General features: G+C 47.4%; 2 protein-coding genes across 2 annotated transcripts in view; one reads left to right on the top strand and one right to left on the bottom strand.

The window, feature by feature from the left end:
* LOC135243011 (small ribosomal subunit protein eS24-like) overlaps nucleotides 1-25310 on the bottom strand; it is a 104271-nt gene that overhangs the window by 2969 nt on the left and 75992 nt on the right. The window lies entirely within an intron of this gene.
* Nucleotides 439-24873, top strand: polr3a (polymerase (RNA) III (DNA directed) polypeptide A). Its single transcript, XM_064314366.1, has 31 exons — nucleotides 439-648; nucleotides 1462-1597; nucleotides 1876-2013; nucleotides 2165-2336; nucleotides 2599-2753; nucleotides 3227-3466; nucleotides 4260-4422; nucleotides 5317-5453; nucleotides 5831-5934; nucleotides 6194-6335; nucleotides 6429-6569; nucleotides 6780-6849; nucleotides 7336-7463; nucleotides 9053-9191; nucleotides 9695-9859; nucleotides 10524-10696; nucleotides 11079-11190; nucleotides 11462-11580; nucleotides 12973-13110; nucleotides 14325-14495; nucleotides 15856-15969; nucleotides 18331-18417; nucleotides 18500-18582; nucleotides 19444-19614; nucleotides 20143-20236; nucleotides 20557-20649; nucleotides 21186-21350; nucleotides 22458-22622; nucleotides 22783-22914; nucleotides 23070-23202; nucleotides 23650-24873. The coding sequence occupies exons 1-31, from the start codon at nucleotides 605-607 to the stop codon at nucleotides 23796-23798; spliced, it is 4173 nt and encodes a 1390-aa protein (XP_064170436.1). The 5' UTR covers nucleotides 439-604; the 3' UTR covers nucleotides 23799-24873.

Below are 25310 nucleotides of genomic sequence, written 5' to 3'. Positions count from 1 at the left end.
GTTGTTGTTGTTGTTGTTGTTGTTGTGGTGTTTATAGTCTATCCGTTCATACAGATTTTAACTATTCGCAAATATATCCCGTCGAGCGCCTCCTCTTGGTGATTATGAGTGACTTCTCTTCTATCTTTGCTGTTTGTTCAAGTATCTTGTAGCTATAGACTAGACTAACATGAGTGGAAATCGTGCACGTTTACATAATAGATATTTTAATATGTTCTAACTATAAACCAAAGATTGTGTTGCAGATCCACTTTTAATAAAAATTTATAAAAACTCTCTTGCTAACGGGGGTGCTCCCATTAATGGATGCATATGTGATCATTCACCGCTAGATGGCAGTGGTCATTAAATGACGCCATTTGTATTTCGGAATATCCTACGCTGGTGATGTCTTTTTGTGAATTTGCGTTACACGTTGTCAAAAAAGGTTAAAGTTCAGGAAGCAACACATTGCAGCGTTTTTGCATCAGTGGAGAAGCCGTGACAGTATGATTGTTGCATGCGTTTCACGGTGTAGTTAGCCTGTGGTATAATCATAACATTTAATATATTTCTCGTCGTAACTTATTTTTCCTCATAACAGTACCTCTTAAGAGCTCCAACCATGGTGAAGGAGCAGTTTAGAGAAACAGATGTGGCTAAAAAGATGTAAGTTTGATTAAATATTCTTTTGAGCTTCCTCCCCAAATTAAGGTTAGCTAGTTAACTGGTCAGTCAAAGAAATAGTGTTTGCACATGAATGGTTGTTTAGTAGCGAGCTGGCCATATTATCAGGATGGTTTTGTCTTTAGCTAACGTTAGCTCGTTGTCTTATTTCCCACAGCGTAGATTTAAAGATGCGACTCCGTCGAGCAAACGGTCTGTCGTAGCTAGATTATGCTATTCTGCTACTGGACAACGCTTGTTATTTTGACAAGAATCTGTTGCTAAAATGACATTGATGAAATGACATTGGTAGTTTGTTGTCTTTGTACAAACTGCTACTGAATTTAGTCGACTAGCAGTATTGACATTCAACCCATTAAACTACTGGTTGCAAGCGACCTGTAATCCACCACTGCAGTTTGAAATAGTAGTGAATTCGATACTTGGAAATAGCTCTGAGTATATTCTGCTTCTAGATCGATGTCTGTGCTTTACACGTTAGTGTAGAATGTTTTACCCTGGATAACTACCGTGCCCAGGTTTGCCAATTTCTACATCTTTTATTCATAACACGTTTTATTAGTTATGATATGTGGGATTTTATCCTCAAGTCTAGGCCTCCTGCAGTAAGGTATATCCAGGCAAACTGATGAGTAGACTAGATTCAAGAAAAGCTTTAACCTCGTTTACCTTTATTAACATTTCCGCCTAACATTGTTGCTATAGAATTACTTGTGAAAGTGCATTTTAGAGTTTTCAGTGAGCCTATTTAGTAATATGATCCTTTGTCCTCCACTGTTGTTGTTTTTCTCCCAGAAGCCACATCTGTTTTGGCATGAAATCTGCCGAGCAGATGCGGCAGCAAGCTCACATCCAGGTGGTGAGTAAGAACCTGTACAGCCAGGACACCAGCCATACGCCGCTGCCCTACGGAGTGCTGGATCATCGCATGGTGAGCACGGACCGTCCTCCTGTCATCATCAAGTGGTGACATCACACACTCACTCTTCCTGCTGTATGCAATACAAAACATACACACGTTTTTAGCTGAGCTGGATTGTTTCAAACCTAGTGGCAATTATTACATATTACATTACACATTGCATTACACAATACAACAAGTGCACAGTATGATGACACAGCATCTCAAACTGCTTTAGCGTTATAGTTCCTGGTTGAGTTGGGTCAGAAAAGGTCTCCACATGTTTGGAATTTCTCGTTTTCCTGCAGGGCACAAGTGAGAAAGATCGGCCGTGTGAAACCTGTGGGAAGAATCTGGCAGACTGCCTGGGGCACTATGGGTACCTGGACCTGGAGATGCCCTGTTTCCACGTGGGGTACTTTAAGGCCATTATTGGTATCCTGCAGGCAAGCCTCATTCACACATCTCTCTCCTGCCCTCCGGGTTTCTGTGGGGTGTTCAATCATTAAAAAAACAGTAGTCTTTCTTAAAATAATGTGACTGTTGTCAGTTTTTGCCCAAAATTTGATCGACTTATTTTGATGTGCTACTTTACAGATGATCTGCAAAACCTGTTCCCATGTCATGCTCACCAAAGAGGAGAAACAGCAGTTCCTGGACGTTTTGAAGAGGCCCAATCTGGCCTACTTGCAGAAACGGGGCCTGAAAAAGAAAATTTCAGAAAAATGCCGCAAAAAGACAGTCTGTTTGAACTGCAGTTCCTTCAATGGTAAAAACACTGCATCGTTCTCTGTAAAGTTACATTTAACATCACTTTTTGTCAATGTAAAGGATAACCACATTGACAGTAGTTGCCTTATTGCAAGTTTAGCCAGTGCGGACATGCACCTAAAGCTTTAAATGGTATTATCTAAAAGCTTTGAGAGGCATTATTTAAAAGCTGAGTGGTATTATTTTCTTTGTTCTCTTGTTGCCTGCTTTGCAGTTCTGATTGAGAGATTATCCTTTATGAAATTTCCCTGTTTTGTAAGGTCCGGTGAAAAAATGTGGATTACTGAAGATCATCCATGAAAAATACAAGACAAACAAGAAAGTAGTGGATGCCGCTGTGTTAGAGTTCCAGCAGTCCTTTGATATCGCCATAGAACACAATAAAGAAGTGGAATCCTTACTGACGCGGGCCCAGGTGGGTCAGCTGTGGAGTGCCTCTGATTACATCTTTATACAAGTTTAAGGGTTTCGTGGTAGTTCCAGTTCTGGGGAGTTAATTTATCATCTGATATATATTAACTGTCACCTGAGAATGAGACTAGGGCTGCCCAAGTCTTTGGATCGAGGTCAAGGTGTGTGTGTATGATGCATGCCCTGTGGGCCCCCCCAGGAGAACCTGAGCCCCCTGGTGTTGTGCGTGCGTGCATGTGTGTGTGCGCGCGCGCGTGTGTGTGTGTATGATACATGCCCTGTGCCCCTCCCAGGAGAACCTGAGCCCCCCGGTGTTGTGTGTGTGTGAGACATGCCCTGTGCCCCTCCCAGGAGAACCTGAGCCCCCTGGTGGTGTGTGTGTGTGTGTGTGTGTGATACATGCCCTGTGCCCCTCCCAGGAGAACCTGAGCCCCCCGGTGTTGTGTGTGTGTGAGACATGCCCTGTGCCCCTCCCAGGAGAACCTGAGCCCCCTGGTGGTGCTGAACCTGTTTCGGCGGATCCCCTCGGAGGACGTCCCGCTGCTGCTGATGAACCCCGAGGCGGGAAAGCCGGCCGATCTGATCCTGACGCGGCTGCTGGTGCCCCCCCTCTGCATCCGGCCCTCCGTCGTCAGCGACCTCAAGTCCGGCACCAACGAGGACGACCTCACCATGAAGCTCACCGAGATCATCTTCCTCAACGACGTCATCAAAAAGGTAGCGGGAGCTCAGCCTATGGCTCGCCGCAGCGCTGGGGAACGGGCCAATCGTGGCGAGCGTTTCTTCCCGTTTATGCAAATTAGAAACTCTCTTTCTTCTGCTCGTTTTAGAATGCAGTTTTTGTGTTTTTACAAATAACTGTAACTCCCTCCATTTCTAATGTCAATCGTGAAAATGATGAAATTACTCTGTTGTATTAACATGAGTTGGAGTGAAGTATGCGGTTTAGGTTTTCTGTGCAGTGTGTTGTACGCCTGGGCATGAATCAGCCACACACTGTTGGTATATCACAGTTTCTGAGTTCCGTACTTTGAGATTTTATGCGATGCTTCATTTCCAGGTCATGCATATTGCATGAAGATTAATTGGATGAGTGCACTTCAAGTTTCATTTCACTTCAATTAAGCAGCCCTTCTGCGCTCAGTTTAACGTGTTCACTGAAGTGCTTTGGGCCGATGTGTCGGTTTGACAGCTTGTTAAATGAAGGCAGGTGAATCTTTCACAGGCGTGGTTGTGAGTGTGAAGGCGGCAGGTGAATCTTTCACAGGCGTGGTTGTGAGTGTGAAGGCGGCAGGTGAACCTTTCACAGACGTGGCTGTGCGTGTGAAGGCGGCAGGTGAATCTTTCACAGGCGTGGCTGAGTGTGAATGCGGCAGGTGAATCTTTCACAGGCGTGGCTGTGAGTGTGAAGGCGGCAGGTGAATCTTTCACAGGCGTGGCTGAGTGTGAAGGCGGCAGGTGAATCTTTCACAGGCGCGGCTGTGCATGAGCCGGTCTCCTCTCCCCACAGCACCGCGTTTCGGGGGCCAAGACGCAGATGATCATGGAGGACTGGGACTTCCTGCAGCTGCAGTGTGCGCTCTACATCAACAGCGAGCTCTCGGGCATCCCGCTCAACATGGCGCCCAAGAAGTGGACCCGCGGCTTCGTGCAGCGGCTCAAAGGGAAACAAGGTGCGCCTCCCGATTGGCTGGCCTCGTTTTCTGACACAGAATTTTAATATATTCTTTTATTTAATCTTTATTTAACCAGGAAAACCCCATCGAGAGTGAAATCTCTTTTGCAAGAGGGATCTGACATAAAACACAAAGTTACACAAAGTTAAACAAGACAGTAGACAAACAAGTTACAGACCGCAAATGGAGAAAGAGACAGCTGTGTAACAGTAATTAAAAAGCAGAGCAGATGTTAAAAAAAATAAATAAAATTCACACCAACCTTTTAAATGTGAAGTTATCATAATTTTGAATGTCCCTGTAGCTCCTGCAGTGCGTTCAGTGTTTAGTGTTTAGTGTGGTTAAGATGAGCTCATAGCTCCTGCAGTGCGTTCAGTGTTTAGTGTGGTTAAGATGAGCTTGTAGCTCCTGCAGTGCGTTCAGTGTTAGTGTTAGTGTGGTTAAGATGAGCTCGTAGCTCCTGCAGTGCGTTCAGTGTTCAGTGTTAGTGTGGTTAAGATGAGCTCGTAGCTCCTGCAGTGTGTTCAGTGTTCAGTGTGGTTAAGATGAGCTCGTAGCTCCTGCAGTGCGTTCAGTGTTAGTGTAGTGTGGTTAAGATGAGCTCGTAGCTCCTGCAGTGCGTTCAGTGTTCAGTGTTTAGTGTGGTTAAGATGAGCTCGTAGCTCCTGCAGTGTGTTCAGTGTTCAGTGTTAGTGTGGTTAAGATGAGCTCGTAGCTCCTGCAGTGCGTTCAGTGTTAGTGTGGTTAAGATGAGCTCGTAGCTCCTGCAGTGCGTTCAGTGTTTAGTGTGGTTAAGATGAGCTCGTAGCTCCTGCAGTGCGTTCAGTGTTTAGTGTTAGTGTGGTTAAGATGAGCTTGTGGCTCCATGCGGGGATGTTTTGTGGTTTGTAGGGCGTTTCCGTGGAAACCTGTCGGGAAAGCGAGTGGATTTTTCCGGCCGGACGGTGATCTCGCCGGACCCCAACCTGCGGATTGACGAGGTCGCCGTGCCGGTGCACGTGGCGAAAATCCTGACCTACCCCGAGAAGGTGAGCGCCCCCTGCTGGAGCCCTCCGCTCCGAGCGCCCGGCCCGGATGAAACAGAATGGGCCTGACCTCCCCAGCTTTATCACCTGTCACTCAGAGCTCTTGTGCTGTCTGCTGCATGTGCAGTTTTCTGTCTCTGCGTGTCTTTGTCCTGCCGTGTCTGGTCTGTGTGTCTGTCTGTTTTACGCTTAGGGGTTGGAGATTGTGGGTAGATTTGTGTGCATGTTTGTTGGATTGTGTAAAAGCAGAATGTGGTGTTGAGCGTGGTGTTGAGCGTGGCGTTGAGCGTGGCGTTGAGCGTGGCGTTGAGCGTGGCGTTGAGCGTGGCGTTGAGCGTGGCGTTGAGCGTGGCGTTGAGTGTGGTGTTTTGCTGATCCAGGTGAACAAGGCCAACATAGAGCTGATGAGGAAGCTGGTGCGGAATGGGCCGGACATGCACCCGGGGGCCAACTTCATCCAGCAGCGCCACATGCAGATGAAGAGGTAGAACTGAGCTCCCCCCCCCTCTCCCGCCCTGCCCAGCCCCCCCTACCCCCCCATCCCCACCCTCTCCCCCCAGCCCCCACCCTGTCCATCTCCCCCCCCCCGCTCTGCCCTGTCCCTCTCCCCCCCGGCCCCTCCCGGTCCCTCTCCCCAGTCCTAACCTCCCCCCACCCTGCTGCATTTTGAGAAGACTGCTCTGTTTGTCTTGGGCCAGTGCAGCCCTGCAGAATGGCTCAGCTCGTCTCTGCGTGTTCTCCAGGTTTCTGAAGTATGGAAACCGGGAGAAGATGGCTCAGGAGCTGAAGTACGGGGACGTGGTGGAGAGGCACATGATCGATGGCGACATCGTGCTGTTCAACCGGCAGCCGTCTCTGCACAAGCTGAGCATCATGGCCCACATCGTGAGTGGCAGCGCTGCGAGCCCCCGCTGGACGTTTCTAAACCACGTCAGATCCGGCTGACCCCTTTAACGAGGCCGCTCGTCCCCCCTTTAGGCCCGAGTGAAGCCGCACAGAACATTCCGGTTCAACGAGTGCGTGTGCACGCCCTACAACGCCGACTTCGACGGGGACGAGATGAACCTTCACCTCCCGCAGACCGAGGAGGCCAAGGCAGAGGCCCTGGTCCTGATGGGGGTGCGTATCCACCAAGGCTGGGGGGGGGGGGGTGACGCGTATTCACGAGGGCGGGGGGCGGGGGGTGTTCACTGAGGGGGGTGGGGGGGGGATGGGCTCTGAGTCTAGCGACACATGGACGTCCCTCCTCCCTGCCTTCGCCCGTTTGTCAGTGTGTCGGTGTGTGAACGCGCTCAGCGCTCAGCCCAAACGCTGTGTCTCTCTCTCCAGACTAAAGCAAACTTAGTCACCCCCAGGAACGGAGAGCCTCTGATTGCCGCCATTCAGGACTTCCTGACAGGTGAGTGCTGCCCGTCCACAATTTGCCCGTCAGACTGTTCACCTGCAGCCGCTGATGTCATAATTGAATGAAATGACAGCGTTCTCGGCCTTAAAAGCTTTTATTTTAACCACCTGTCAACCTGCGGAGTGCTTTGATCTTTTGCTAATGCAGCCAATCTTCCCTTATCGATTCTTCATACGGACGTTGATTTATAATCGTTCTGTCAACCAGCTGGTGGGTTTGATTTCTGCGGAAATACTGTGTATGACTATCCATGGACAATTTCCTTTAAAGTAGTTTTGGTTTTTAATAATACATTTTCCCAAAATCCTCTTATGCCAATAAAGGGAGCAAAAACAATTTAATTTGAGACTTTTAGGAAGGTTCATAGCAGCCTATTACTCTGAATTGAGCTCTTAAGAAATTGTAATGGTTTTGATTGGCTTGCCCAGTAGGGGGAGCAGGTGAGCTGTGTTTTTGAGTTGCTGTGCTTTTGTCCCACAGGGGCCTACCTGCTGACTCTGAAAGATACTTTCTTTGACCGAGCCAAAGCCTGCCAGATTATTGCCTCTATTCTTGTTGGGAAAGATGAAAAGATCAAAATTGCTCTCCCTCCGCCTGCAATCTTGAAGGTGAAACATTTTTCTGGATTTTCTTTCAAGTTATCCACTAAATGCTATTTCTGGAAAATTTAGGAAAGCGCAGAGCTTGTACTGAGCTGGGCTCGATCAGAGATAGTTTGGTGCTACGGGTAATTTTGCTCTGTGTACAGTTCCATTCTTAATTAAGTGAATTTATCATATCACATTGTTTAGGAAATAGGGCAGTAAGTTTTTTACAGTGGGATGTGTTTAGTGAGCTAGTAGCAGTTTGTGTGTATGGCTTGCAGATCACCCTATATATTCCCTGTGTGTGGGAGTGGGCCCTGTGTGCCCGGGGGGTGGGGGGGTGCCCTGTGTGGAAGTGGGTGTTTGGGTGCTTAGCCCCTGCACAGCTCTGAGCGGGAGGGTTATGGACAGCACGATCCCCCCCCCCCCGTCGTAAACAGAGAACGTTCCGGCTCCTCAGGTGTTTGGTTTTGGCGGAAGCAGCTAACAGACGCAGCTAACAGACCAGCTAACAGACGCAGCTAACAGACGCAGCTAACAGACGCAGCTAACAGACACAGCTAACAGACGCAGCTAACAGACGCAGCTAACAGAATCAGTGCAGGCCGGGTTCACATGGACAGAACTGGACTGAAATGAACCTCAGGAAACTGTACAAAAATACTTAGTGACAGTCTGATTCACAGCCATTTAAAAATTAACCTTTTACCTTCACTGATTTAGTGTGTTTCTCATACAATCAGTTTGATGTTCATTTGTGTTTCCCCAGGAAACCTGTAATTCACTTAATGCACAAATGTTATACTGTAGCCGTGAGCATTGCCGATGGCAATCAAAGGTTATCTCCTCTAATGTCGTCTTCTCTGGTTCTGCTTAATGGCCTGTGGCAGGCCCACTCAGCCTCTAAATAAACGGTTTTAGGTTTTCTGACCTTGGCTGTTCGAGGCACAAATTACTCTCGTGGCCTGAGAACAGGGCCTTTCATATTTCATATTGAGTTAAAAATGTCTGCATATTTAATGACATCTGCTCTAACCGATTTGAGGTGGCATTTTTGCAATAATATTTGTTTATGTGGATTTTATTTGGTGCTGTTTCTTTTGTAGAAGGTAGAGGTTTTAGTCTGGTAAATTCTTGCTGATGGCAGTTCTAGAAATACAATATTCAAAATATTCTGTGACCAGTATATAAGAGATGAATTGCATGGTGGGAGCCCACTTTGTACCATTACTTACTTTGCAGCTGTCATACCTGCCAGCCACATCTAGTGTTCAGTCTGCCATTTTAAATTTGGAATCTTTGCCAAGGAGCAGAAGAGTGAGGGTGAAGAGGGCAGTGTTCTACTTGCCCAAATTAAACATACTTTAAAAAGTGCATGAAAACATAAGACTTCCATATTCACATTTAACACGGTATTTATTATCTGGTATTATCAGATATTGTGGGGAAAAAATGTCTGAAGTTTTTGTATTATGTATTTGATGAAGGTTCGTCTTTGATTAAGCATTAGATTTAGTAACTGAACCTGTTGCACATGCTGAATAGATTTCAGGACTATGAGAGATTGTGAGAGATTGAGAGATTATGTCCTGATGCTGTCTTTGTGCTTGCAGCCCATGACTCTGTGGACGGGGAAGCAGGTCTTCAGCCTGATTCTGAAGCCGAGCAGAGACTGTCCAGTCAGAGCCAACCTGCGCACCAAAGGCAAGCAGTACTGCGGCAGGGGAGAGGACCTCTGCCACAACGACTCCTGTGAGTGCTGCTCCTGGGGAGGGACCCAATTACAGCCCGCCCTCTCTGTTTATAACTGCCCTGCCTGCAGAGGGCGCTGTTTGAGCTCGCAATCACCTCGCCCACCTCTCCCTCTCCCTCTCTCTCTCTCTCTCTCTGTACTGCTCCCAGTCTCTCTCTCTCTCTCTGCTGCTCCCAGTCTCTCTCTCTCTCTCTCTCTCTCTACTGCTCCCAGTCTCTCTCTCTTTCTCTGTCTCTCTCCTCCTTCTAGTTGGGGTGATTGTCTCTCTCTCTCCCTCTCTCTCTCCCAGTCGTGGTGATTGTCTCTCTCCCTCTCTCTCTCCCAGTCGTGGTGATTGTCTCTCTCTCTCTCTCTCCCTCCCAGTCGTGGTGATTGTCTCTCTCTCTCTCTCCCAGTCGTGGTGATTGTCTCTCTCTCTCTCTCTCCCAGTCGTGGTGATTGTCTCTCTCTCTCTCTCTCTCTTCCCAGTCGTGGTGATTCTCTCTCTCTCTCTCTCCCCCAGTCGTGGTGATTCAGAACAGCGAGCTGATGTGTGGCAGCTTGGATAAAGGAACGCTGGGGTCGGGCTCCAAAAACAACATCTTCTACATCCTGCTGCGGGACTGGGGCCAGAACGAGGCGGCCAACGCCATGTCCCGCCTGGCACGGCTCGCCCCCGTGTACCTGTGTATGTCCCCCCCCCACACCCCCCGACCCGCTCCCGTGTACCTGTGTATGTCCCCCCCCCCCATCCCGCTCCCGTGTATCTGTGTATGTCCTGCCCCACCCCCCCCCATCCCGCCCCCGTGTACCTGTGTATGTCCCGCCCCACACCCCCCCATCCCGCCCCCGTGTAACCGTGTATGCCCCCCCCACACCCCCCCCGACCCGCTCTCGTGTACCTGTGTATGTCCCCCCCCACCCCCCGACCCGCTCTCGTGTACCTGTGTATGTCCCCCCGCCACACCCCCCCGACCCGCCCCGTGTACTGTGTATGTCCCCACCCCCCTCATCCCGCCCCGTGTACCTGTGTATGTGCACCCTAACCCCCCCGACCCGCTCCCGTGTACCTGTGTATGTGCACCCTAACCCCCCCCCCGACCCGCTCCCGTGTACCTGTGTATGTGCACCCTAACCCCCCCTCCCCATCCCGCCCCTGTGTATGTGCACCCTAACCCCCCCCCCCCCGACCCGCTCCCTGTACCTGTGTATGTCCGTCCCCCCCCCCCACCCCGACCCGACATTGACACAACATTCCAGTAACATTGTGAGAACATTCTTGCTAGCCGGGCGCCCATGTGACCGGTGTTGCTGGTCTGTGGAGTTCAGCTGTGGCCGTCGTCCTCTTGCAGCGAACCGCGGCTTCTCGATTGGGATCGGGGACGTGACCCCGGGCCAGGGCCTGCTGAAGGCCAAGCAGGACCTGCTGGACGCCGGGTACAGGAAGTGTGACGAGTACATCGAGGCGCTCAACACCGGCAAGCTGCAGCAGCAGCCAGGCTGCACCGCCGAGGAGACCCTGGAGGTAAAGACCGCGTTACCCAGCAGCCTCTCCTCCTCCAGCACCACTCTCTCCTCTCTCTCACTGTCATGTCTCCCATTCCCTTTGATGAGCAGTGCTGTTTGTGGGGTCAGGAAGCACAGGTGCACAGGCTCCCTGCTGTATTTGCTGATTTTATTATAATTCGGTCTCTTGCCACCCCGAGTTGAGGTGTAACCGCATAGTTAGTTTTTCTAATTTATTCTAAACTAAACTAAACACATTGATAGCGGGATTGTCCAAACAGCTAGTGAGCCGTTTTAATGGCAGTTGGCCATGTGGCAGTGCTATACCAGTCATTCTGTACACCAGTTTAATTATCAGCAGGGGTTTATAACGCACGCGCTGTGCTTGTTGTCTCCTCCAGGCTCTTATCCTGAAGGAGCTGTCTGTCATCCGAGATCACGCGGGCAGCGCCTGCCTGACGGAGCTGGACAAGAGCAACAGCCCCCTGATCATGGCTCTGTGCGGGTCCAAAGGTGGGTCACCTGTCCGCGGCGCGTGCCCGTTAGCGCCCACGTTAGCACGTTTTTGTTAGCGCCCACTCATCATGGCTCTGTGCGGGTCCAAAGGTGGGTGACCTGCCCACGGCGCTCTCCTGTCAGCGCCGGTTAGCGCCTGCGTTAGCACGTTTTTGTTAGCGCCCGCTCATCATGGCTCTTTGCGGGTCCAAAGGTGGGGCGCCAGCTCCCGTGAGCCGCGTTTTAAACATTAATGAAGTGTTGAGTGTTGTTCTCTTCCCGCCCGAAGGCTCCTTCATTAACATCTCGCAGATGATCGCGTGCGTGGGCCAGCAGGCCATCAGCGGGTCCCGGGTGCCGGACGGCTTCGAGAACCGCTCGCTGCCGCACTTCGAGAAGCACTCCAAAGTAAGGCCTTCGCTACCCAGCCCGTTAGCACTGTGACTGCTTTTACTTCTGACTTTTATTTTTAAAGGTGGCGTTCGAGTACTTTGAACAGGTGTCACTTCGTATTATTCTCTCCTTGAATGACTGGTCGGGTTTATTATGGTCAGTCTGACCAAACTGTCCTCTGAGCGAGGAGGAAAGCATTTTATGTTCCTTTGTGCAAGTGACCACCAGACTGACAATGTTCTGTAAGTATAAAGAATAAATAAACCTGCGTGCTGTGCCACACACAGTGTAAGAGTCTTAGATTGAGGCCTGAGCGTGTCGTTCAGTGACCCTGTTATTCATCGACTGTGACCCGGGGCTGCGTCGGTGTACCTGGGCCTGGTCTTAATGAATTCCTCTTCACAATGCGGCGTGGTCTGCACCCCCTCTCTCCAGCCCTCGCCCCCCCCCCCCCCCAGCCCGACCACATCTCTGCTGAAGCTGCTTTGATGTAAAATGTACACGGAGGCTGTGTGGAAGGGCAGCTCCACCGTGTATAAACTCTGGGTATAACTCACCACAAGTATTAATCCAGAACAGACATTTCGGTGTTCGGTTGTTCTCTTTCTGGCTAATTCCCTGTTCTCTGTAATGGCTGGATGGTGTAAGGAGACTCTTCTGGAAACATGGCATTTCCAGCAGTCTTTAAAGGAGGACTACTTGGACTGTATTGCACTGCTTTGAAGTAATTACGCAATGCTAAACAGTATTGATTTTGTGGTGTCTCTCTTAGTGGAGCTTTGCCCACTCTGAGAACCTCTCTGCTCTGCTTTGCAATCCAGTCTAGTGTGAGTCTCGCAAACAAGCCTTGAAATGCATTTTAATGTGGTTTTCCACCAAATAAAAAACTCAGTTAGTATATATAAATGTATTTCAAATCAGATTAAATCAATTTTATTCCTGTTGCACTTTCTTCAGAGAACGGTCAGATGTGCTTTACAGGAGCGACAGGAGTTTTTACACATTACTGTGAGCAGTTATTGCTCTAACCCTTGGTAATAATGTTCATTTTGGAAACAGTTCTGCACTGTAGAAACACTTCCTTACTGGCGCAGGGAGTTGTATTCGTGCACACGGGGGGGTGGTTCTCTACAGTAAGCTCCTCGGCGGCGGGTTGCTGGCCTCTCTGCTGCCGTGGTCGTTGCTGTAATTATCGGGCTCATTGCAGGGCCGTTTCAGGGCCCGCTTGTGTGACCCCGTTAGCCTGCTCGGGGGGACCGAAGCTCCACAAAGACAAAATTATTACTGTTACCCATCCGCCTGGTGGAAACGGTTTGGAAAAAATAGATCAAAAAAAGAAAGTTATTCTTGAAGTTTTTCTCTCATGATAATTTGACAACCGTGTAATTATCTCTCTCGCTCCCCCAGCTGCCTGCAGCCAAGGGCTTTGTGGCAGACAGTTTCTACTCTGGCCTGACGCCCACAGAGTTCTTCTTCCACACCATGGCGGGTCGAGAGGGCTTGGTGGACACTGCGGTCAAAACTGCAGAAACGGGGTACATGCAGGTAATAAACACGTTTCCCTCCTCAGGCCGTTTGGGGGTACATGCAGGTAATAAACACATACATCCCCCCTCTGGGGCTGTTTGGGGGTACATGCAGGTAATAAACACATACATCCCCCCTCTGTGGCCGTTCGGTACTGCAGGTAATAACAACATCCCCTTTGGCGTTGGGGTATCGTAATAACACATCCCCTGTGGCTGTTTGGGGGACATGCAGAAAACACATCACCCCCTCTGTGGCTGTTTGGGGGTACATGCAGGTAATAAACACATACATCCCTCCTCTGTGCTGTTTGGGGGTACGTGCAGGTAATAAACGCATACATCTTGTGATTCATCCTGACCTGGGAACAAACCGGCTGCAGTTAACTGGCTGATGTCAGTCTCTGCTGCTCATTGATTGACGTTCAGTAGCGTTGCAGTTGATGTTAATTAAGCCTGTGGTCTGTGCTGATTGTTTGGATGAAATTGCGGTTCACAGTAAGCCTCATGCTAAATTACACCCTTGTGCTGTCTGTCCTTTGTGTGATCACCTGACCGCTGAGCTCCTGCTCCCCTGGCAGGCTGCTAAAAATGCCAGCAGCCCCGAGTTCTGCTCAAGTTCTCAGAAGCGGTCGAATAACTTTCTGTCCTTGAAAAGCCAGTGAAAATTGGCATAAAAATAAAAATCTGTTCTGTAAGCAAAATGAGTCTCTGTGAAGTTTTGTGTTTTCAGTGAGTTCTGGTGGGGCTCACTGGTTTGTACATTAATTCCACCATTGAAAGATATTTCACTCTAGTGTGTTTCTTTTGCACCTCTGCACCTTGAACTAATGCACTTGTTGTACGTCGCTCTGGATAAGAGCATCTGCTAAATGCCTGTAATATAATGTAATGTAATATGACTGGATTATTGCTTACTGGAGCATGAAGTGTGTGCCCAAACGCATAGATATTGTGAAAGTAATGGGCTTGATAAACATGTCCTCCTGCTTGTATCCAGGGTGTGATTGATTAGAATGGGAATATAAACTTGATCGGAGTGGAAAGCTTGTCACTGTGTTGTGTGAGGTTTTTGTGGTAAATCTGAAATGTGGGGTTTTTGTGGTGAATGTGAGGTTTTTGTGGTAAATCTGAAATGTGGGGTTTTTGTGGTGAATGTGAGGTTTTTGTGGTAAATCTGAAATGTGAGGTTTGTGTGGTAAATGTTGACCGTGGACTGCTGCGTGTTGGCAGAGGCGTCTGGTGAAGTCCCTGGAGGACCTGTGTTCGCAGTACGACCTCACTGTGCGAAGCTCCACCGGTGACATCATCCAGTTCATCTACGGCGGCGACGGCCTGGACCCGGCAGACATGGAGGGCAAGGACGAGCCGCTGGAGTTCAAGCGCGTGCTGGATAACATCCGGGTGGGTGAAGCGCCAGTCATAACCGCCATTTTAACCGCCATTTTAACAGTGTTTAAGAGGAGCAGGCTCACTCTCATACAAACAGTCAAATGCAAACATTCGTATAATCATGTTTCTCTGGATGCAACATTGTTTTTAACTTTATGTACATTTACATTCTGTGGTAGAATCAGTGAAAAGTGTGCGGTTTAGAATAATAACCGTCTTTCCAGGCAGCTGTGCTACAGAGTTTATTCATTATGTTTTTTGCCGTGTTGGATTTGTCTGGATGAATCATTTGACTTGTGGTGAACTGTGGGGAGTCAGCATAACTCTCTCAAAACTTGCAATGATTAAAAATGGTGGGAAAAACAAGAAAGAATGCAATCTGAGCGATGGTGGTATCAATTGCAATCAGCCATTTGTGTTTTGCCCTTAATAAGCGTATGCTGTGCATCGGGTTCAGGGTGTTCTGCAGAAGGAGCTTTCTTAAGATGCACAAGAGGTCTTATGCCAACGGGCTGGTGGCAAGACTATAATTTTCTGTGCTTTTTGTAAACAAAAAATGGTTCTTACATTTCTCAGAAAAGTAATGCTTGTTCCTCAGATTTTTCTTCTTCAGTTGATTGAGATTATATGAAATGCATATTTTGCCAACGATACTATTGACAGTGATATATTCCTGATTAATATTACGATGTGCAAAATATTAATTATCAGATCAGTTGTCTTTCAGAGTTTTTTAACAAATAACATATGCAGGAAAGGAAGAACCAATTGCAAAATATTCTAAGAGTTTAGAGTCGGGGCTGCATATGTAGACACGTCCCTTTTGCATTTTGTTTTTGAACCAGTCTGTAGTCCTGTGTTGCGTCTGAAGGCAGGTCAGGTCACCGGGTTGATTAATCAAACGCAAGTCATTTTATAAGGGGTTGTGACCCAGACACGCTTGAGAATGGTGGCCTGTTTAACACCCCAGGATTTATTCAAGTGCTATATGCAAGATTTCATTAGATACCTGAATATATTGGTATCTAATGAAATTATGTAAAGCAAAGGCTTTTATTCAGGCATAGAGGTGGGCAGCCGATTGCCCTTCTGCAGCCTATTTCAGTTTAACCCAGCTCTGTTCCTGGAGATCTGCCATCCTGTAGGTTTACATTTCAACCCTAATTTAGCACACCTGATTCTGCTAATTAGCAGCTCAAGAAGATCTCTCGCTGTTGAATGAAGTGTGCTTTGTTAGGGTTAGATTGAAAACCTACAGGATATTAGATCTCCAGGAACAAGGTTGGTTATCACTGGCCTATTTTTTTGTTGTGAAGTGGCATTATATGGAATAGTTTGCTGAGTTGAGCTTGTCTCTGATTGGCCGTTGCAGGCTGTGTACACGTGCGCTGACCAGCCCGCTCTGAGCAGGAACGAGCTGGTGCTGACCGCGGAGTCCATTATGAAGAGGAGCGACTTCCTGTGCTGCAGGGACAGCTTCCTGGAGGTGAGCTTCCTGTGTGGCGGGGCAGGGCTGGGGGGAGGGGGCGGGGCAGGAGGGGCTGGATGGGAGGGGGTGGGGTCGGAAGGGAGGAGGAGGGGCAAGAGCAGAGGGGGAGTTGGAGGGGAGGGGGCAGGGAGGGTAAAGGGACGGACAGGGAAGGGGGCGGGGCAGGAGCGGAGGGTGAGTTGGAGGGGCTGGGGCTGGGGCTGGGGGTGGTGAAGGGGCAGGTGCAAGGGGAGGTGGTGGTGGAGGTGTGGGGGGTGTGTTCGGGTGCAGACGCACAGCGCAAAGCTGGCTGCAGGATTTCCCTCCGTTCTCATCGGAGGCCAGATTTTCACCAGTGGGAAGGTGGGCTTCCGTGCCCCCTGCTCCTGTGTCCTGACACGACTCCACAAGGCCGAACGGCCACCGCAGAGACCCGGGCCCCCGCTTCTCCGCCAGGAGCCGGAATGGCGGATTCTCACTCCGTTAAGCTCGTGTAGCAGTCGCGGTTAGATGCCTGGTGCAAGTTGGGAAGTGACTGAAAATTACATTTAGAAAACTTGGTTAGCAGTCTCTCTTTAGTTCATCTGTCCTGAGTTTCCTGATTCCACCCTAAGCAGTGCAGTGTGACATTGTGCTAACTGGAAGTCTCCTAAAAACAGCTCTGCTTTCAAGTTAGTTAATCTCCCAATGTTCCTGATTATTTTAAGTTTTTAACAAGTTTAAAAATTATTTGCACAATGACATAATTAAAATAATCATGAGAAGTGCGGAGCGTACAATGGTGGTGTCGTTTAGCAGGAGGGGTGGCCTTTTGTTTGTGATTGACACCTTAAGCCCTCATTGGGCAGCGTTTGTGCCTCGAGTGGTCTGAGGGGGGGGGGGGTGTGAGGCTGAAGCGCTCTGATGAAGCAGCCGTAATCAGCGCTGTCCTCCACCCCGCTAACCGTCCCAATCCCCCCCCCCCCGTGCTCCCCCTGCCCCACTTCTGTGTGCGTTCCTTACCTAGTCTTCTGGGAGCTGGGCTTTATTCTCCGTTTGACTGATGAAAGCACTTTTACACTGGGGTCAGTGTGTGATACTTGTAAAAAGTTTCTTCAAATCTTGCATCTTGTGGGAAGTAACCATCTGAATTTTTGCTGTAGACTTGAATTGACATTCAGTTTTACATTCAGTAGCTTAAAGGATGCTGAATTTTTTCTAAAACTCATGGTCTCGTATGATTTACGTAGAAAGGTGTAAATAATTAAAATAATGAAAGTATAATAATATAAATGGAGTAATATGGTAATCTGGTGAAATATGAAATGGTCATGTGTCGTAGTACTTATGCTCACTTGGAATAGAGGGACTTGACTCAGTGAATGGCATTGTTGTAATGTAGTTCAATGTCTGTTTTTAAAAAAAGAAAAACGCATGACGTTAATGCTTACGCTGGGAAGTGTGACTCGTAGTCATTGTCTGATTTGATGATGCACACTTGATTGGCACAGAGGAAACACTTTTTTATTTAAGTGCCCTTAAGAGCGCACACTACAGATGCAGGGGACCGAAGGGTGGGCGGCTTTACAGTCCTGTAAGCGGAGGGGAGACTTCTGAGAGAACGCTGCATTCCCAACATCCCAGTCCCGGTCTGACTCTTTTCCTGAGCGTTTCTTTTCCATTTTAATTTGAAGGCATTGACTGAGACGGGCTCTGAAAAGTATGTGGAGGTACAGTGACCCCCCCCGCGTGGTGGTTGTGTGAGGCGGTGAGGGTTTTGGCATCGCGTGGAGCGCAGTGCATGCAGCTCCTTTAATCCGACTGAGCTCAGGGCTTTGTCCACTTCTGAGAGTGTACTAGCGGCCTTGTACTGAACGCACTGCATCATGGGAAGCTGATTCCACTTTTAACAAGTTTGCGTGCCTTAATATAATGCCTTTACCAGTTTGGAAGTGTGAGTATGAACTTCAGTACGTGTAACAGGTAATTTTATCATTTAATGGCATGTTTCTGATGTAAACAATCTGTGTGCTGCTACAAGTGTGAAAATGACTTGTAATTTATGCAAGATGGCTCTTAATGGGCAAAGATGTAATTGTATATCTTTGCTTTTTTCAGTTTAATGTGTGAGCCAGGCAATATAGATTTGTGTTTTGCTGATAAACTATTTGCTGAGCTATGTGATCTGTAGAACATTGAAAACTTTTTGTTGCATTATTGTCTTGAACCTGCACTCAGTTTGATAGTGTGGTTTTATTAACAGACATGTTACTGTTTTTGGTGTCACAATTTACAAGCATATAATGACTTGTAGTCGTGTGATGTTTCTTTTCCTGGTTCTGTTTCCGTTTCTTCTTTCTTCTCTTTTCATTTACGCTCATATTTTTCTCCTAATTAAAGGAAATCAGGAAATTCATCAAGAATGTTTCAGAAAAGATCAAGAAGACCAGGGACAAATATGGCATCAATGACAACGGCACCACGGAGGTACGCACCTGAAACGATCGTTTTGAATGATGTGAATGAGTGTGCGATATCCCCGCTTTATGCCGGTTTCCCCTGTGCCCAGCCCAAAGTCCTGTACCAGCTGGACCGGATCACCCCCACTCAGCTGGAGAAGTTCCTGGAGACATGCAGGGACAAGTACATGAGGTAGCGCTGGGAGTTTGTGATGGTTATAGCACATTTATAATGCATTGTTCCTGTTATAATGCACTTACACTGTTTAAGCTGTTTATAATACTCAACTTCAGAGTCTATGGTGCTCACCCTGGAACAGACTGCCAGAGCACCTGTGGGCATAACATGCTGTTGATGTTTTTATACAGTCGCTCTGGGTTTGATTGATTCTGCTCTGGGTTTGATTAATCCCACTGGGTTTGATCGATCCCACTCTGGGTGTGATTGATCCTGCTCTGGGTGTGATTGATCCTGCTGTGGGTGTGATTGATCCCACTCTGGATGTGATTGATCCCGCTGTGGGTTTGATTGATCCCGCTGTGGGTTTGATTGATCCCGCTGTGGGTTTGATTGATCCTGCTGTGGGTTTGATTGATCCCACTCTGGATGTGATTGATCCCGCTGTGGGTTTGATTGATCCCACTCTGGATGTGATTGATCCCGCTGTGGGTTTGATTGATCCCACTGTGGGTTTGATTGATCCCGCTGTGGGTTTGATTGATCCCGCTGTGGGTTTGATTGATCCCGCTGTGGGTTTGATTGATCCCGTTGTGGGTTTGATTAATCCCGCTCTGGGTTTGATTGATTCTGCTCTGGGTTTGATGAATCCCGCTGTGGGTGTGATTGATCCTGCTCTGGGTGTGATTGATCCTGCTCTGGGTGTGATTGATCCTGCTCTGGGTGTGATTGATCCTGCTCTGGGTGTGATTGATCCCGCTGTGGGTTTGATTGATCCTGCTGTGGGTTTGATTGATCCCGCTGTGGGTTTGATTGATCCCGCTGTGGGTTTGATTGATCCTGCTGTGGGTTTGATTGATCCCGCCCTCTCCGCAGGGCTCAGATGGAGCCCGGGTCGGCCGTGGGGGCTCTTTGTGCCCAGAGTATCGGGGAGCCCGGCACGCAGATGACCCTCAAAACCTTCCACTTCGCCGGAGTGGCCTCCATGAACATCACCCTGGGGGTCCCCCGGATCAAGGAGATCATCAACGCCTCCAAAAATATCAGGTAGCCCTCACGGGGCAGGGGGGTCGGGGGGGGAGACCTGGGTCAGAGTTACCTTCAGTATTTTACCTTCAGCAATGTTTTTGTCTTTTATACTTTTTCAGTTGAAAGACGCTTTTGAAGAATTCAGGCAGAGCAGAAACAGACAGCATTTCAATGAGAAATAAAGAACCCAAAGAGTTCAGCAAATCAATACATTCATGAAACTGTATGACTGGGAATACATAGAGCCATGGCTTCATGATTAGTGTAGTATGAGTATTTTATTACTGACGTGTTGAAGTGAGAGCACTTATCATAAATTCACAAGTAAAATTAGGATGGAAATTATTTTCTGCAATGCCAACAAATGTTTAAACCAGAATATTACTAGTCTTTTTTAGTGAAGATTACACATTTATGTCATATAACAAATGTATTTGTTCATCCAGTGGATGTTGTGGTAATGATTAGTGTGTGGATGATTGTGTGGGGTTTTGCGATTCTGGGCCTTGTCGTGTCGGATTGAAGTGTGGGGGTTTTGTCCCGTAGCACCCCAATAATCAGCGCTCACCTGGACGTGGAGGATGATGCGGACTTCGCCCGCCTGGTGAAGGGGAGGATTGAGAAGACCCTGCTGGGAGAGGTATCCTCTGTCTCTGTCTGAATGGAGGGGTTGTAATTGTGCTGTGAGTGCTGTTTTTCTGGTGTGCGTTTAAGTTCTTTTATCCTTCAAAAATTTTCCGCACTCTAAAAATTAAGAAATTGGAACAAATCTGAAATAATTTCAAGTTCAGTCTGACCAGGTATTGGGACTCGATTCTGGTATTCTTGCAGACTAAGGCCTGTTAGAGAGTAATTGGGGGCTTTGTTTCCTTCCCAGTGTTGAGCTCGCAGGTGTGTGTCGTGTCATCTCCTGAGGCTCTGTAGTTCATGGCGGTAACTGAGCTTTCTACCATCTCTCAGATTTCAGAGTACATTGAGGAAGTGTTCCTCCCTGATGACTGTTTCATCCTGGTCAAGCTGTCATTGGAAAGGATCCGCCTCCTTCGATTGGAGGTAAGCTGTCATTGGAAAGGATCCGCCTCCTTCGATTGGTGGGGCTGTACACAGGTGCTGTACTGTGCAGGTGCTGTGCTCAGGTGCTGTGTTCAGGTGCTGTACACTGGTGCTGTGCTCAGGTACTGTACACAGGTGCTGTATTCAGGTGTTCTACTCAGGTGTTGTACTCAGGTGCTGTGCATAGGCTTATGTGATTATGATGGATGGATGGTGGATACCATTGATTAGCTCAAATTTGAAGTTAAAGCGTGAAGTGAAACCTCTACATGCTTAAAATATTTATTTCAGGGCATAATTTTTAATTAGTTAGCTAGAAGATAAAACAAATGGGATGTCGGCCCAGAACATCCTCAGCTATTTTTTGTAGGAGAACAAATTGTCTTGTGATGATGCAAAATTCATTATAAAGAATTTGGTTTAGGATGATGAGGCTGCAGTAGGGATCAGAATGCGCTGCTGCGTGCAGCTCTTCTCTCTGCAGTAGGGATCAGAATACGCTTTTTCGCTCACGTGTGCTGCTCTTCTCTCCGCAGGTGAACGCTGAGACCGTGCGCTACTCCATCTGCATGTCCAAACTGCGGGTGAAGCCCGGAGACATCGCCGTGCACGGGGAGGCGGTGGTGTGTGTCTCCCCGCGGGAGAACAGCAAGAGCTCCATGTACTACGTCCTGCAGTCGCTCAAAGAAGAGCTCCCCAAGGTTAGCACTAAAACTACAGGTGTACACTGAGCTCTATATCATTTGGGACAAAGACATATTTTTTCTTGATTTGGCTCTGTAATCCACAATTTTGTATTTGTAATCGAACAATATGTGTGTGCATAAAAATCTGATTCTTAGCTTTTATTAAAGGTATATTTTACCTTGTAGAAATGACAGCACTTTTTATACATAATCCCCCCATCATTTCCAGGCACCATATGTTTGGGACAAATAGCTTCACAGGTGTTTCTGATTAGTCAGGTGTGTTCAGTTGCTTCCTTAGTGCAGAGAGAGCTTTCGGTCTCCAGTCTTGATTCTGGGCGTGTGATTGCCTTTGCAGTCTGTTATTGCCATTCATCAACATGAGGATTAGAACTGTGCAAATGAAAGTGAAGAAAGCAATTATGAGAAATAAGAAAAAAAAACATCTGAGACGGAGGCTAAACCTCAGGCTTACCGAAATCAACTGCTTGGAACGTGATTAAGAGAAACAGCCCTGGTGAGCTCAGTAATCACAAAGAGCCTGGCAGGCCAGAGAAGACCTCTACAGCTGATGACTGAAGTGTTCTCACCGTAATGAAGAAAAGTCCACAAACACCTGCCTGACGGATCATAAGCACTTCAGGAAGCAGGCGTGGATGTGTCGGTGACTAATGTCCGCAGAAGACTTCACAAACAGAACTACAGAGGCTACACTGCAAGATGCAAAACACTAGTTATCCACAAAAACAGGATGGCCAGGTTATAGATTGCTCAGATGTGCCTGAAAAAGCCTGCAGGGTTCTGGAAAAAGGTCAGATGAGAACAAGATTCCCTTGTATCAGAGTGATGGCAACAGCAAAGTGTGGAGGCCAAAAGGAACTGCCCAAGATCCAAAGCACCCAATACCCCCAATATAGAATTATTATTTTTTTTTATTGACACACTTGCAAAAGGCCAAGAAAATCCCAGGGCCAATAAATTCACTGTACTGGTGGTCAAAGTGAAAAACAAAGGATGCCTTTTATCTTTAATGCCGCTACGGAAAGCCACTCTGAGAGACGCCTGCCCAGCCTTCCTGTTCAAATGCTTTTCTTTTTTCCTCCCTCGCTTTTCGGACCTCAGATTGTGGTGCAGGGAATCCCGGAGGTGTCCCGAGCTGTCATTCACATCGACGAGCAGAGCGGGAAGCAGAAGTACAAGCTGTTAGTGGAAGGTGACAACCTACGCGCTGTCATGGCAACGCATGGTGTCAATGGCAGCAGGACATCCTCCAACAACACGTATGAGGTAGGAGCTCCAGCGCGGGACTTTGGCGTGGGCATCGCAGCTGAAAGAAACACAGGCGTCGTCCTTCTGACACTCGTCATTTTTCTTCTTGACAATTCAGATGTTTTGAGCCTCTTTATGTATAGGCCTCATGCTTTAAAAGCTGTTCCTTCATTCTAAGGTGGAGAAGACCCTCGGCATCGAAGCAGCCAGGACGACCATTATCAACGAGATCCAGTACACAATGGTGAACCACGGAATGAGCATCGATCGGCGCCATGTCATGCTGCTGGCCGATCTCATGTCCTACAAGGTCAGTCTGCTCGTTCCCGTCTCAGATTCACTTACACGCGTGTGAACGTTTTTGTTCTGTTCTGTCCCACATCTATCTTCTGACTCGCTGTAGGAATCCAGAGTTTGTGTTCCGTAGGTTTGCCTCTCAGTGTTTATCTGCTCTGACCTTCACAGGGTGAAATTCTAGGAATCACCAGATTCGGTCTGGCCAAAATGAAGGAGAGTGTGCTGATGCTGGCGTCCTTCGAAAAGACGGCTGATCATCTCTTTGACGCCGCCTACTTCGGACAGAAGGACTCCGTGTGCGGTGAGCGCACCCTGACTGTTTCATCATTTCATTTCAGCTGTTTTAAATGCACATCAGTGGCAGAGCTTTTAATTTCATGGGCCTGCTGGTCCAGTGTCATTTTGGCCTTTGGATTTAGCCACACACTCCTGCTGTTTGAGTGAAAGTGCATTTGAAATTAGGGGTGCAGTGGTGCAGTTTAGCAAAGGTGCAGCTACTGTACAGTTTTCTCTGGCCCTCAAGCTCAAGCTATAGCTTTGAAAAATATACCCATGAAGATGGTTGTATTTGTTGTCTAGTTTCCATTGTTTTGTGAGTTTAAATGGCCATCACCCCTTTATTTGCTTAATTTAGTGACCAGTTACCTAAATTACACCATTCTGCAGTCATCACTGTGTTCGTTGACAAAACACACTTGACCAACTGGTGAAGAAACGAACCTGATTTTTTTATTTTTTTTAACCACAGGTGTATCTGAATGTATCATCATGGGAATTCCAATGAACATTGGAACAGGACTTTTTAAGCTGTTACACAAGGCAGACAAGGACCCAGCACCACCCAGAAGACCCCTGCTCTTTGATAACAGTGAATTCCACATTTCACTAATCACGTAGCGCTACCGTCCGCTTAATCTGGTCCAGCCTGGTCTGTGGAGCTCGGCTCAAAGTCTGCTCATGACTGTGAAAATGATTGCCTGAAGGAATGCAGATTTAAATACTCTATAAGCAAAGTGCTTTGCTGAAGTAGATCTTTCTCGTCAGTGTTGGGGATGGTCCAGAGAATCAGCTTAGTGCGCCTGCAAGAGAAAATGGGTCTTCTCCGTTTTTTGCATGAAATAATGGTTTGCTCTCATTTTCAAACATGGAAGCACTACATGAAGGTTGTCAGCTCTCAAAAAGTATAGACTGAAGATTTCTACATAAACTCTGTTTTTTCTGATAATCCTTATTTAGTTTAGATATAATCTAAAACCTCTTTTCAAATAATAATTGAGGCAACATTTTGAAGGGAGTAGCTAATTTGAATATGGTGCCTCTAGTTTTTTTTTTTTTTTTGTTGCCTGAAATAAACATTTTGATAATCAGATTATTTCCATAGTGAGTTATGGTTGCCTTCTCAGCTGGTTTTCAGAGCTAGAATGGTCTTGTGTGTTACACTGTAGTATTGGGGAAATGGACCGGAACACCTGATGTTCCCAAATTCCGTCAATAAGATTTTAAAAATATGAATAATTTAATTTCATAAGGTCGAAGCTAATTCATGTGTGACTTCAGTTCTCTAAAGCGTGCGCTGAAGCTGTTTCTGTGCGGTCTCAGTATTCCAGCCGTTTGAATCATGGTGGGGTGAGCATTCAGTCTGCTGCTTCTTTCCTGGGGTGTCATTGGGAGTGCTTAATGCATCTATTACCTCCGTCTGCAAATGAACAGGCATCCGGTTGTGTTTCACATCGAAAATTGTAAATGGGTTGTTTATATTTCTGTCATTCTCACACAGCCATATTCAGTGGAACTGGGCTTTTTTTGCGAGACATTTAGTTATAATACAAGTTTGAAAGGCAATGAGTTGAAGTTATGAAAGTATTTCTCAAAGTTGAAACTTTGAGATTGCTGTCAAAAGGTTATGACTACATTTCAAAGGTATCAGTTGTGAATAAAATATAAATTAATAAAACGGAGGTATTGCACTTGATTCAACATGTAGCGAAGCTGCTGGTGTGTTCATTGTGTGCATTTTTCAATCTAAGGTTAATTGTTAATTTTCACATTTTTCTGGGCTACTTATCCTGGAGTTCACCGAGGGCATTGATTCCGTGTGTATGAACACTGTTTGGACACCCCAGGGGAATTGGATGTACATTGAAGATTTTTCGTAGCTGCGTAACCATGGAGAGGAGCCATGGGTTGATCAACCCTGGCTTGGTCGCCTGGGCAACGGTGTCTGATGTTGGGAGACCTGTAAGCCCCTAGTGCTCCCTCCTTGTGTCACTGATGATGTGGCCAAATGCGTCTTGATCAGCAATCTGTGTTTATTTCTTTCTCTTTAATTAAACAACTGCACTGAATCCTTACTTGATATATCACTCTACATATAGAACCTCCTCAACTACATTAGGAGTTCTACTAATT

This window comes from Anguilla rostrata, chromosome 2, assembly GCF_018555375.3.
Source record: "Anguilla rostrata isolate EN2019 chromosome 2, ASM1855537v3, whole genome shotgun sequence".
Classification (NCBI taxonomy): domain Eukaryota; kingdom Metazoa; phylum Chordata; class Actinopteri; order Anguilliformes; family Anguillidae; genus Anguilla; species Anguilla rostrata.
The sequence above is the reverse complement of the archived record's forward strand: the minus strand, read 5'-3'. Positions and strand labels throughout refer to the sequence as shown.